Below are 14547 nucleotides of genomic sequence, written 5' to 3' on the forward strand. Positions count from 1 at the left end.
AGAAGAATAAAAACTAGTACAACTATTAAAAGACATATCAATAGATTTTTTTTAAAAAACAAACTTATGTTAAAGAAATGTGTTACAGGAATATAAAAACATACTTTATGTTAAGGGAATCAGATAATCAAACTGGAGTTTTAAACCTTTATTTTGAATAGAAAAGCCAGGCCCTGACCTCTACTTGTGCAGCACAGGGTGCAAAGGCTGTGTCTGAAATGCCCTTGTAGTTGCAACACAGAACTTAGGTCTCCTACATCCATGGAAAGCAAAAAGGGTTTTTCCAGTGCACATGTTAGGCATTCTCCTCTCTCTGAACGATGCTGCAACCAGGGAGGTTCAGAGTCTCCAACAGGAACTTAGCTATGGTTTCAAGGAGATAATTTTAGGGGTGAGGGTTGGAAAGTCCTTATAAGGGTCAATGCACTGCCAGGCCATGACTGGCAAGAGGAAACTGAAAGATTACGGAAAGCAGGGTATCAATTCTCTAAATAAATTAATATAGTTCCTGGAATCAGTACTGAAGGACTAGACATTCTAAACGATATGCCACCTGATATGCCACATTCTAAATGATAAACTGCCACCTGAACTAGTCATGGACTAGTTCAGGTGGCAATTTACAATAATCCTTAGATTGACACTTGATTCCAAAATATATTGGGCATAGTCCTGCCAAACTCAGCATTTTTAAGTTCCATCTATTCTAGTGTGGTAATTAATTATATCAATTGCTTCTACTTGACCCAGTGGTAGGGGTGTGCACCCCGCCCCAAATCAACAGCAAATCCAATTTTTTAATTGAATCTGAGAAAAAATTCAGAATTCCCTGAATTCCAAATTGATTCTCTAATTCAGTTCAGTTATTTATGAAAGATTCAGTAATTTTCAGCCATTATTCCCTATGGAGAAATCACTCTGGAGGTTATCTGGTGGGCTGAGGGGTCATTTTTCAAAGAAGGTGACCTCAGTCACTCTCCATTATTCCCTATGGGGAAAACTATTTGGGGGCTATTCGGGGCTGAGGATGGCATTTTTCAAACAAACCGCACCAAACTTGCAGGGAAACTATTCCTGCCTGTTCTCCAAAGACTCCCCGAGTTTCAGGAAGATTAGACCCTGGAGTCCAATTCTATGGGCCCCTGAACAAGGTGCTCCCAGCCACTCCATTGTTTCCTATGGGGAAAAAGTCAAAGCAGACTCCCACTGCAGAAACACCCTGGGACAAGGCTGCCATGGCCAAGGCACTCTCCGAAGTACAAGCTGAGCTCATTTCAGAGAAAGCCCAACAGAACCAAACTGAAGCAAGGGAATGGAATCCACTCAGAAACAAAGTGAAGCATGGGGACCAACATCACACCAGAGAATCACATCAATTCCACTTGCACTGAACTGAAGCAAGGAACACTGTTACAACTTAGCCCAACAGAAGCAAACGTGCTTGTGCTGGGTACTGCTTGGTTCTATTCTGTGGTGTTTCTCTACTGGCTGAAACCTATGCCTGGCTGCTATGAATGACATTGGTTCTGCTGGGATAAGTTGAAACAGTGTTGCTTGCTTCAATTTGATTTGGGTAGAGTGGATGTGATTCTCTTGCGTGATGTTGGTCCCCTTGCTTCACTTTGGTTCTGGGAGGATTCTATTCCCTTCCTTTGATTTTCTTATGTTGGGCTAAACTGCAAGAGTGTCGCTTGCTTCAGTTTGGTTTGGGTGGAATGGATGTGATTCTCTGATGTGATGTTCGTTCCTTTACTTCACTTTTGTTCTGGGGGGATTCCATTCCCTTGCTTCAGTTTGCTTCTACTGGGCTTTCAGAACACAGAATGAAAGATTTTGGCTTTCTACTTTTGGTTCCAGTTTTACAAGCAATACGAAGATGAACTACCAGCTTTCATCAGTATGAAACATATATATTAGTTATTTATCCAGTTGATTCACAAGCTGGCCTCTTAAGATACTCACCTTCATGTATCATAGCAGTATAATCATTTTAAATCATAAGGGCAACACAAATAGCTAGTAGTACAGTGAGTGGCCATGGGTGCCCTCTATTTGCCATTCTTGCTGCAGGCACTAGAAACTCACATTGCCACAGCGGAGAGAGGGGTCAAAAACTGGTGTCCATTTTCAATTTCTATTATGGCCACTGAACATCAGTTGCTATAGAAGGGCAACTTCTTAATTTTTAGTTGGTGGTTGTGACAGTCACCATAAGATCTGCTGTTGTTTAGTACCAATTTTGTGTAATTGTTTTATGCATTTTTGTTAGCTAGGTCTTCAGTAAACTAATGTAGAATCTAACACTGATAAAAATATTAAATGAACACATTATTCCCAAATTCTTTTACTCCTTAGAAAAACATCAAACAAAATTAAAAAAAACCCAAGGCACTCTGAGGCTCTGACCTTCACAGCTTAATTTCAGATGGGAAGATCTTTGTAATAGGGAACTTCAGGGATACCCACCTCCCATCAGACCTTAACAATACAGGATGTACTGATGTGATCTTAATGACTGTAACTGTACAGTCTGGAGTGCCTCTTACCTGATAAAGAGAGCCATCCTGTGAGCAGACTTGCGAAGATGAGCAGTTCTGACACCGAAACTGCGAAGGAGATGATTTTCTGATCAGATAAGAGGCATCCACAACTGGACACTGATTATCAGTCATTTAATTTTTGTTTTGTTTCACATGTGAGGCTTTTACAGTTAATACAAGTATTACATTGGTCTCAGAGTTAATGGGCAAATGTATTAACTTCTACTGGACAAATTTCTGTTGGAGGTATATGCTATTTCTAAAGTTACATAAACATTTTATATGGAAAATCAGAAAAGAAGCAAAAATCTAATACACATAGGCTTGGATCCAAGGATCCTGGTAGAAGACACTTCCACTCATATATGGAGTGTGCATGCACACACATCAAAATCCTCCCACCCTCAAAAAACTGGCTCCAGAGAGAAGAGGCCTCTCTAAAGGGAGCTAATTCTTCTGTAGTCAGTTTTGAAGTGGTATATGAGAGAGTACAGACCAGGGGTGGGTGGGATAGGCAACCTTTGTATGTGGGGGAGAAGGGGGTATGTGAACAGAATCATTGGATCCAACATTAGGTAGCTATAAGTGACTAAAAACTTATATTACAAATAGACTTGTTGTCACAAAGAATGTAGCATTGACTAGAAAAGATAAATACAAACTTTATTTTTCGATGTCATATTCAGTGAAAGTATCATTTCAGGATTAAGGGTGGTCATATTCTTTTTAAAAGTTGATAGTAATCTAGAAGATTATTTTTAGCTAAGTATTACAAAATGTGCTAAATGGAGAACATAAACAGACATGACATATTTAAATGCCTTTCTGAAGTAAAATTTGATGCTGATTATATACTGTAATAAGAACACAGATCTCTTCTTTTAGAGAAAGGCACAATCCCAGCCAAAGTTCTTTCAATTTCTATTGATTTCAATTTGAGAGGCAATCACATGCTCAGTTGTATAGAACAGAAAATGCTTTACTTTGGTTCAGTCATTATCTATTAGCTTTAGTCAATTAATTTACCATATTTATAGTCTGCCTTTCTCACTGAGACTCAAAGCAGATTATTTTTAGCTGAGTAGCCATGTTGGTCTACAGCAGAACAGCAGGATCTGAGCCCAGTGGCTCCTCACAGACCAACAGGATTTTCAGGGTGTAAGCTTTCGGGAGTCAGAGCTCCCTTTTTCTTCAGGTGCCTGAAGAAGGGAGCTCTGACTCTTGAAGGCTTACGCCCTGAAAATCTTCTTGGTCTTTTAAGGTGCCTCCGGACTCCAATCCTGCTATTCTAAAGCAGATTATAAAATCCTGAGACCATATTTGTACTGTATTTCCTTTGTATTCTGTTAAATCCTGTATGCCGCTCAACATTTGAAGAGGCAGGGATAAAAAATACATGACTAACTACACAGTAAGGCACTGAAGAAATATCATATTAGCTACATCCCAGTGATAATAACAGAATATGAAAGAGCTTAATGAGTACAAAATACTCTAGCTGTTCTGTACATAAACTTACATCTTTTGCATTATTATAGAACTATTGCCATGTTGACTTTGGAAATTATTGGCTAGCCAAACCATAAGAAGCCTGCGGCTGAATAGACTTTCTTGCCACTACAGCTAAAGTTTAACACAAAAAATAATGTTAATTGTCCAAACATTGCCACCGAGATTAGCTAAGCACATATCCTGATTGACAGTGTTCTGCAAATCTGAGAGTTTAAACAAAATCCTGTTACCCATTTCCAACCTGCCTAGGTCATTCCACAGCACAATGGATAGCACCTACATATATCGGATACAGAGATGCTATCCCTTGCTCATTTTTTGTAAAATGTAACTTCATAAGAATGCTACTTCCTTTAAACATTCATTTATGAAATGCCCTCCTCTCAGCTACTCAATTGGTATCCAGCCTGTGGAGATTCAGGTGCCAGGTTAAAACTATTCACCAAACTTTTGGCTGATTCCTCCCCTCCTCCTTTTCTTGCTGATTAGCTGCTAGGCTGTTTTAAATTTTATAGATTTTTTAGTAGTTTACTATGAACTGTTTTAATTCAAGTTGTAGTTGGGTTAGCCATTCTGAAAATCTTTTAAACTGAGCAATGGGGCATACAATCTCATAAATAAAGAAAAATAAAACTACTGGGTCTTCTTGAACCAAAGGCTCCAAAAACCACCACCACTCATGGTTTTTTTTAATTGTTCGATAAGATTTCAAGATTCGTAATGTACAATTTACTTTGTGACCTCTTAAAATCAAGGCCTCATGGTGTCTTGAATGCACACATTGGATAATTTTTTTTATGCAGAAAATGTAAAAACGGGGAGGACTCCCTGTGGAAGATACTATAAATATATGGAACTATACATAGTAAAATGTTAAAAATTCACAAAAATAACTAAAAGCTAATAAAAACGTATCTTTATTTACATTTTCGCCTCGTAGTCTCCATCTTGTCATGTAGATGAATTCCATAGTGTGATCTTTACCCATGATTTCTCCGTTGCATAGTACATCCAACTGGAAAAAGAGGGGTGGGGGAAACCAAGTACAATAAACCATAGAATAATCTTGAGTCATAAAAACAGTTAAGTGGCAATATTTTCAAGAAATGAATGATCATCATTTAAAAAGAAGAGGAAAAAACAGAAAGCATACAAATGCCAGTGTAGTTTAACAAAAATAAAAACAAATGGGCCTGAATTGGTCAACTCCTTTACATGCTTTCATGGACTTTTCCCCCCCCATTCCTGACTGTAGATCTAAACATCCCTTTTCAAAGGAGTTTAAAAAGGAGTTTAGGGTGTGACCGATGGCAAACATCCTGGTGAGCGTCTTTGGATCAGAGGCAAATTATGTGACGTGAAGTCAGACTTAAGAGTGATACAGGCCATTTAATAGCAACTATATTGCTGTATCAACACACATACATTTTTCTCATCTGAGAAGAGCTCAGGGGGGGAAAGTGTTCTGCAGAATTTTTGGAATGCTTCATCTGGATGAAAAACCAGCTGCAAAGGAAGCCTACTGGCTGATCTTGATAACATCACCAACACCATCAACACCTGGAGAAGTTTTTCCAACTTTTTCAACAGTCCTCTAAGTTTGGCAATCTAACTGAATCTAAAGAAGCATAAAAAAATCTAAAGAAGCATAAAAGATCTAAAGTATAAACATTAATTCAAATTTCTTCCCTTCCCTTCCCTTCCCTTCCCTAGCAGTTCTTCATATGGCATGTATTCTGATACAACTGACAGGCTCATTGTTCTATGGTGTTTCAAATTTGCTCCATCACTCTTCCACTTTCTCATTTAAGTCCCAATAAAAGAGAGAAAGTAACAGTAACATCCTAAGCAGTTCTCCTCAGAATCCAGGGTTGCCAACTTTATCTACCTTGAAACTGCCGCTTCTCTTCTTTCATGTGATTGCTTTAATAATAATGATAATGATAATGATAATGATAATGATAATGATAATGATAATGATAATGATAATGATAATATTCAATTTATATACCACCCTTCTGGATGACTTAACACCCACTCAGAGTGGTTTACAAAGTATGTCATTATTATCCCCACAACAAAACACCCTGTGAGGTGGGTGGGGCTGAGAGAGCTCCTAGAAGCTGTGACTGACCCAAGGTCACCCAGCTGGCTTTAAGTGGAGGAGTAAGGAATCAAACCCAGTTCTCCAGATTAGTTTAAACCATAAGTTACTTCATTGGGAGCCTACGGAGCACCCGTGTGCCATTTTGTCATATGCTCCAGCCAGCCTCCCCACACCTCCCTCCCTCGGCCAGCCAGGTGTACTGGCATTCCTATTGGAATCCTACTCAGATATAGCCTATAGGGCTTACTCCCAGAAACAAGTTCTTAAGAGTGCACTATAAATTACTCCAACATGGTTAAAATATTGGAGCTGCAATGCTATGCTCATTTTAATTTAACAATACCTATTTTTATGCAATTACAGCAAGGGATATTAACTATTTAGAATATTATTACAGGTCTCCAGGAAATTTTGAGCTGATGGAAGAAATGCATCATAAAGGTTTCAAAGGCCTATGAGACAGCACAGAAATTAATACTGGGGTTTGTTACAGAGCGAAGATACCAACTGGGTATGACTGGTTTGCTGTATTATGGATGCTGGACTTTTTGCAAGTGTCCTACACTCAGTCACGAAAGAGTTAAATTGTAGTTCTGTTTGTTTAGTCAGATTAGCACAGGACCACTTAGGCTTCAAGACAGAGGAAGTGGGTGTCTTTAGCCTTAATGAGAGAATCTAGGATTGTCTATTGGATGAGCCCGTTTATTGGGGGGCAATTAGCTAGCAACATATACTAAGGTTTTACTGCTCTTTGTTCACTGCCACAGTCTACTACTACTACTTCACTAGACCATGCAGTCTATGCTTTTCTCTCTCTAGTACCTAGCTGAGACTATCAAGGTCTGTTTGTTGTTTTTCCTACCAAATGATGCAGAGGAGTTATCCGTGTTAGTCTGTAGTAGCAAAATCAAAAAGAGTCCAGTAGCTCCTTTAAGACTAACCAACTTTATTGTAGCATAAGCTTTCGAGAATCACAGTTCTCTTCGTCAGATGCATCTGACGAAGAGAACTGTGATTCTCGAAAGCTTATGCTACAATAAAGTTGGCTAGTCTTAAAGGTGCTACTGGACTCTTTTTGATTTTCCTACCAAATGTACCCTTTTTACCCTATTATGTAGCAAAGTATTTTTATAGAGCTAGAATCACAGAAGCCTGTCTACTTATTTCCACTGTGCTATTATCAAACTCTGCTACTCTGCAACCTTATATCTCATTGCTGTGCAACCCGCCAACAATGGACAATAATCTTAACACAATTCCATATCTAGAATCATTGACTTAATTATTGCTACATCATTGTTAAATCCTAATGTTTTTCAAAAACTATGATTTACTTGAGGTATACAATTTGATCTAGTATTAGATTAGTAAAGGGCTTTAGAAAGTTAGTAAAGGGCTTCAGAAACATAAGGAGGTTAAACACATATTGTGATGGAAATGACTGGCTTCAGCTCCACCTCTCCTAACAATCAACCAATGACAGTGGGCAGAATGATGGGCCAGGGACAGTTAGTCTGTTGGGGAGAGTGAGAGATGTGAGAGGGCTTTTGGAACTGCTGAGAGGAAGTAGCAGAGAGATAGCTGGCAGTTAATCTGTTCTAATATGTTCTGATACTTTCCCTGTTTAACCATAATTTATTTATGATCATTAAAATAATTCACTTCAGTGTTTTATCGTTTAATAATAATTATTTGTTTTTAACATTGACTGGCTTGAAATTGTTGGCTGAGGGAAAATGTCACACACAGAGGCCCCAAACACTGGTCATGTTAAATGGGCCAAGTTTAAATAAATGACGGCATAGTATATAAGGGAAATTAACTCAAAGTTCCCTTTCCCCAGTAGCTCTGAGCAATAGCTGGGTAAGGGAAGTAAACACAGGAAATGGGCTACCTGTCTGGTAGAGTCTCTGAGTGTGGAGAGAGGGGACCCTGTGTGTATTTGGGTCAGGGTTCTCTGCCTAATAATAGAGAGTAAACAGCTGACATGTAGTGACAGGCCTTTACTGCCTGGGAAGCCCTCAAACCTGTAAAAAACTGCTTAGAGGGGTGGCAGTATGAAAGGAGGTTGCCTTGCCATAGATATGAATAAATGTTAGGAAACAAAACAGCCTAGCTTTTGCACGTGGGAAGGGGAAATACTGAGGCCTGTTTCAGCAGTTAATTTGCTTATATTTATGTCTATAAACACAAGTTGTGTCGCTGGCTAACACCACAAGTGAAGAACCTGCTGTAATTATTTTTAACTTCCCACATTCTTCTTTCTACCTATAGCCTTCTGAAGTCAAAGACAGAACTGTTAATGTCTCATCATCTGGCTAAGATAATATTTCTTGTTTCATTTTTTATTACAATATATCCTACTTGCGCTAACACAGAGTTAGAGAAGCAAGATTATTTAGCTGAAGTGCCATTTCTGTGCCAACAGTTAAGTTTTTCTTCTTAAATTAAATGTATAATTTACAGTTCTAGAAGATTTACTTTCAGTTATGACACTGGAACTGCTATCTTATGCATACTTATGGTGGAAAGCGAGTCCTCACTCTTGCTGATATCAGTGAATATCAGAACGGAGATCTGTAAATATGCACAGAATTCAACACTTAATCTCACATTCCATCTTTGGAATTAGAGGCCAACAAATATGTATAAAGCCGAACCTTTAAATTCAAGACCATTACACAAGGGAGTCTACAACCTTTGGGTTGTTTTCCATCATACCTCATAAGAACTTGGAAGCTTTAATTTTAAGCTTAGAAACTTCTTGATCGTTCCTACAGTCACTCGTGTAGAACATCGGATGAATTTCTTCATCAATCCCTAAAGGAAAAGAAACGAACACTGTAAACTCAGGTACATATTTTAAATATAATGTCTCATTTGGACAGTGTCAAAAATAGATACACCTGTATTATTTGATGTCATTAATGAGAAGACAGGGCCATAGCTCAATGGTGGAGCACATGTTTTGCATGTAAAAGGTCCCAGATTCAATCCCTGGCATCTCCAGTTAAAGGATTTTAAGTAAGAGCCAAGCCACAAGTGACGCCTGACACAGGTTGGACACTTGTCAGCTTACCTCAAGTTTTGATGGGAAATGTAGGCGTCCTGGTTTTACAGCTTGGCTCTCCATTACAGCTGCAAGGCCAGGATGCCTACATTTCCCATCAAAACTTGAGGGAAGCTGACAAGTGTCCAACCTGTGTCAGGCGTCACTTGTGGCTTGGCTCTAACAGAGCTAAGAATGGCCACTGCTCGAAACCTCGCAGAGTTGCTTCCTGTCAGAGTAGATAACATTGGGCTAGACAGACAAATAGTAAGATGGATTAAATAAAAACTTGGAAACTTTGGGGAAGGTTCTCAAGTTCATATGATGAGGCCAGTATTTATGAAAATACAGTAAACGTAACTGTACCTAGCAGTTAGTCATATGCTAAACTTTACAAAAAGTGAGTCGTTTTATGGAAGAAAGCACTAATAAGTAACAGAACAGAGATATGAACTATATATTCAATGGTTTTAAATGAGGGGTTACAGAAGAGATGTAAAGCGTAAGGGCAATTGAAATGAAGAAGTGGTGAGGCTGGATTCAATGAATATTCCTTCTGCAAGCCCCTGCCGCCAGCCATTTTTCTCTGAACCAGATTCTGGGAGTGGAAATAAGTTGGGGTGGGGGGGTGGGACTGGCCCTGGAAAAAAGAGGCTGCAAGGAGAAAACAAGAGAAGGGGGAAAGAGGTGAGCAGCTCTCTCCTGCCCACTGCTTTTCTGCATGAAACCACCACCACTACCCTGCCTCCTGACAACTGTTCAGCAGGAACCCGTGGTGCTGCTGCTTGCCCGGAGAGACTGTTCCATCAAAGGCTGTGTTCTTCCAGCCCCACCTCCTGGCTGCTGCTTCTATCTTATGCTTGTATTGTGATTTTAGATTTGTAGATTTTAGAAAGGGCAATGGGTCTCACTATCAAATTATTCCCTGGGGTGGAGGGGGATCAAAAAATGTTGGGAGCCTCCTACCCTTTTGTGGAAGTGTCAAGCCAAGAATACTCCCATGATGGAGACTGCTCTTTCAAAATGGGCACATGCCACATATGCAAAATTGGTATCTCCTGGCTGCTCTAAAGCTGGGACTGGCTCTTTGTTTTGGGGAAGTAATGGTGTCTGATTTCAGTTTCCAAAAAAGAGGAAGATTTGCTCCTTGTGCAACCACAGAGACAGGTTGCTCAGACAAGAAAGTCCGTGTTTATTGCTAATTTGAAGGCTTGTATGATGCCCTAGATGAGCTCAGTACTTTGCTTGTTAGGCAGTCTATATGAAGTGACCCAAATCCTTCCTGGTTTTATCTGTTGCATTCAAAAAACCTTTAGATTTTATCCTCGATTGAAAAAGCAAATGGGCACCAGGAAACACGTTGATGGTTTCCACATTAGGTTTTGCTGCTGTAAGGCCATTCGGTCCTAGATTGTCTACAGTTTTTCAGGAGCATAAAGATACAGAAAATCAGAATAACCAACAGTAACGTATCTAATGAGTTTAAAGTATACGGCTAAAAAAATGTATTGCTGCATTCTCCAAACTCACTTTTACTACATTATCTCCAGATTGTCCATTATTACGTAAGCAATCCAAACAGATAGCAATCTGAGGGTCACTCCTGTGATAGTCTTTATCTTCTTGATCTTCATCTCCATCTTCATCATCTTTGAGATTTTCAGATTTTGGATTCCCTTCTGAAAAATATATTTTAAAAACATTTATTCATATACTGCAACTACATACAGTATCTCAGTCCTTGGCATACCTGGAATCAATGAGACATAATTCCATATAATTAGGATATATATCAGTGCAGGCAGGCCTAATAATTCAGCTCTCATAACCTGCTTCAACACCTGGTACAGAATCTTGGGAACTGGAGAACTTGGTTAGCCTCAGTTAAAACCTGTGCTGATGTATTCCTTAACTGCTAGGCTAGAGTAAAAGGAAATAATTTGCTCTAGGAAATGGAAAAAGCAAAGAATCCTATACTCTGACTCTCTATTTCCTAAGGACAGCTCCAGCATCATAGCTGTACCAGTTCTGAATCACCAACCAACACATTTATTTATTTATTTATTTATTTATTTATTTATTTATTTATTTATTTATTTATTTATTTATTTATTTATTTATTTATTTATTTATTTATTCATTCATTCATTCATTCATTCATTCATTCATTCATTCAATTTATATACCGCCCATCCCCAGGGGCTCTGGGCGGTGAACAGTTAAAATCGATAAAAACAAGAACTAAAATCAATATACAAATAATAAAACAAATTAACAAAGTGCAGTGGTGGGGAGAACCCTCCCCCACCCCAAAGGTGGGAGGGCGACATGGCACCGCCCCCTTCAATCACCGAATGCCTGGCGGAACAGCTCTGTCTTACAGGCCCGGCGGAACAATAATATGTCCCGCTGGGCCCGGGTTTCCATTGACAGAGTGTTCCACCAGGCTGGGGCCAGGACTGAAAAGGCCCTGGCCCTGGTTGAAGCAAGGCGGGCTTCCTTAGGGCCGGGGACCATAAGTAAATATTTATTCGCTGATCGAAGCGATCTCCGGGGAACGTACAGGGAGAGGCGGTCCCGAAGATATGCCGGTCCCAACCCGCTCAGGGCTTTAAAGGTAAGAACCAACACTTTGAACCTGATTCGGAATTCAACCGGAAGCCAGTCCAGCTGGCGCAGGACAGGTGTGATGTGTGACTGGTAAGGTATACCAGTCAGGACCCGTGCCGCCGCATTCTGGACCAGTTGTAGTTTCCGGATCAGGCCCAGGGGTAGCCCAGCGTAGAGTGAGTTCCAGTAATCTAGCCTGGAGGTGACCGTTGCATGGATCACTGTAGCCAGGTCCTGGGGCATCAGGTAGGGGGCAAGTTGCCTGATCTGACGAAGATGGGAAAATGCAGACTTGGCAACCGCCGTGACCTGGGCCTCCATCGATAGGGAGGCATCCAGGAGCACACCCAGACTCTTTACCACTGGCAAAGTTGCCAGTGGTGTCCCATCCAGGGCAGGGAGCTGGATCCCAACGTCTGGCAGCCCCCGTCCCAGCTGCAGGACCTCCGTCTTCACTGGGTTCAATTTCAGCCTGCTCTGTTTCAGCCATGCCGTCACAGCCTCCAAAGCTCTGGCCAGATTGTCTGGGGCCGTGTCTGGCCGGCCGTCCATCAACAGAAAAAGTTGGGTGTCATCCGCGTATTGATGACAACCCAGCCCAAACCTCCGCACCAACTGGGTGAGGGGGCGCATATAGATGTTAAATAACATCGGGGAGAGTATCGCCTCTTGGGGAACCCCACACACCAAAGGGTGACGGGGCGATAGATCTCCCCCGAGCGCCATGCTCTGTCCCCGACCCTGGAGAAAGGAGACCAGCCACTGTAAGGCTGTCCCCCTAATCCCCACGTCGGCAAGGCGGCTGGCCAACAAATCATAGTCAACCGTGTCAAACGCTGCTGTGAGATCAAGTAACACAAGCAGCGCTGACCCGCCTCGATCCAGATGCCTGCGAAGGTCGTCTGTGAGGGCAACCAAGGCTGTCTCCGTCCCATGGCCAGGACGGAAGCCAGACTGGAATGGGTCCAGGACTAGAGCATCATTCAGGAATTCCTGCAGTTGTACCGCCACCACCCGCTCAATCACCTTGCCCAGGAACGGGAGGTTCGACCCTGGGCGGTAACTGGACGGGTTGGTGGGGTCCAAAGATGTTTTTTTCAAGAGGGGCCGCACTACCGCCTCCTTTAACACTCCTGAAAAAACCCCAGAGCTCAGGGAGATGTTAACAATGGCTTCCAAATGGTCCCGTAGCCCCTCATATTAAACATATTAATATTAAACATATTAATACATATTAAACTAACATATTAAACTAACATGTTTCTGAAAAGCCTGAATTTCTTAGTAAATGTCCAATGTATGTGTACAAGTACTTCAAAAGAACAATTTCAAGACACTATAAACTGCCGTGAGTGTTCATTTTTTATAAGCTGGGGACCGGTATGAAGACGAATTTGCCCCCTTCCCCTTGCTCTGCTCAAGTCCCAAAACATTTTTTTCAAATGTCAGGGTTCCACCTCGTGCATTATGTGTAGCTAGCTTGTAAGAAAAGGAAATGTTTAACACTGTTTTTGTCCATTTAGAATGATATGTAAGTTGTAGTTTCTACATATAAATGAATTCCTGCTGTAACAACAGAAGGTAATATATTTCCTCAAATGAACAGATTTCTGCCATACGCTGCATAAAAATGATTAATTGAACATAGTCCAGTACAATATCAGTGCTTCTAATTTCTGTTTCCTGTCCAAATCTAATACCTTTTGTATTGGTTAACTTTCACTTTGTTACATGATCCTGCCTTGCTAACATATGGTTGGGATTTTTGCAAGTGTCCTACATTCAGTCATGAAAGAATTAAATTGTTACTCTGTTTGTTTAGTCAGATAGCTAGTTAGCAACGGACCACTTAGGCCTTAAGTAAAAGTTCCCGCCATAGAAAGGAGAAATCTTTAGTCTTAATGAAGGAATTTAGGATTGTCTATTGGATGAACCAGTTTATTGGGGAGCAATTAACTAGAAACATATACTAACGTTTTATTGCTCTTTGTTCAGTCTGTGTCTAAGTCTCGAAGTAACTCTCAGTCTTTCTCTCTAACCATCAAGATGTAGCTAGTTAGTTAGATATTCTTTATTTTCCAAATAAAGAATATCCCTGATACGTAGTAAAAGTATTTTTCTAGAGCTAAAACCACAGAAGTCTGTCTACTTATTTCCAATGCACTAATATTAAACTCTGCAACTTTTCTCTCTTTTTAATCCCACCAACCAACACATATTATCTTAACATATACTGTAGAGTTTTGGCATCTAGGGCAAGCTACACAAACAATCTAAAGTACCATCTAATTATGTAATACTCTGAAAATCCCTGCCTAATGTACAAGAATATTTCAAATATTAATAGATTAATAGACAATACAATAGTGTATAGATTGCAGAAATTGAAAACAAGCAAAAAAAATCTGATACAGAGTTGATACAATACAATACATTGTTTAGGATTTTAGCCCATCTTTTCTTAGGACATGGGATGAATAATGCACTCTAGGTATGTAATTTACACTTTGCCTCTAGATAAATACGCACTTCCCAACTCCCATGGGAATAGAGCTATGCTCGCAGCTGCCATTGCATAACTGGTGCTTATGTGGGACTATGCTATGAGAACTGTATAAATTGCTCTCACATTCTCTTTCAAAGAGATAATGTGAGGGGAGAAGGGGTGCATCTTTAGGAAAGAAGAGCTGAATTATTTGCAGTACTGAAAACAGGGTAACAAAAGCAGA

The 14547-nt window shown here is 40.3% G+C and overlaps 1 protein-coding gene across 3 annotated transcripts in view; it reads right to left on the reverse strand.

The window, feature by feature from the left end:
* Positions 1 to 14547, reverse strand: part of PCGF5 (polycomb group ring finger 5) — a 55663-nt gene that overhangs the window by 9442 nt on the left and 31674 nt on the right. For all 3 annotated transcript variants that reach the window (XM_054982621.1, XM_054982622.1, XM_054982623.1), the window contains exons 6-9: positions 10739 to 10887; positions 8881 to 8979; positions 4978 to 5067; positions 2547 to 2606 (exon numbers count right to left, since the gene is read on the reverse strand). In XM_054982621.1, coding sequence (XP_054838596.1) covers positions 2547 to 2606; positions 4978 to 5067; positions 8881 to 8979; positions 10739 to 10887 — 398 coding nt within the window. The remainder of the gene's footprint in view (positions 1 to 2546; positions 2607 to 4977; positions 5068 to 8880; positions 8980 to 10738; positions 10888 to 14547) is intronic.

This window comes from Eublepharis macularius, chromosome 6 (assembly GCF_028583425.1).
Source record: "Eublepharis macularius isolate TG4126 chromosome 6, MPM_Emac_v1.0, whole genome shotgun sequence".
Lineage (NCBI taxonomy): Eukaryota > Metazoa > Chordata > Lepidosauria > Squamata > Eublepharidae > Eublepharis > Eublepharis macularius.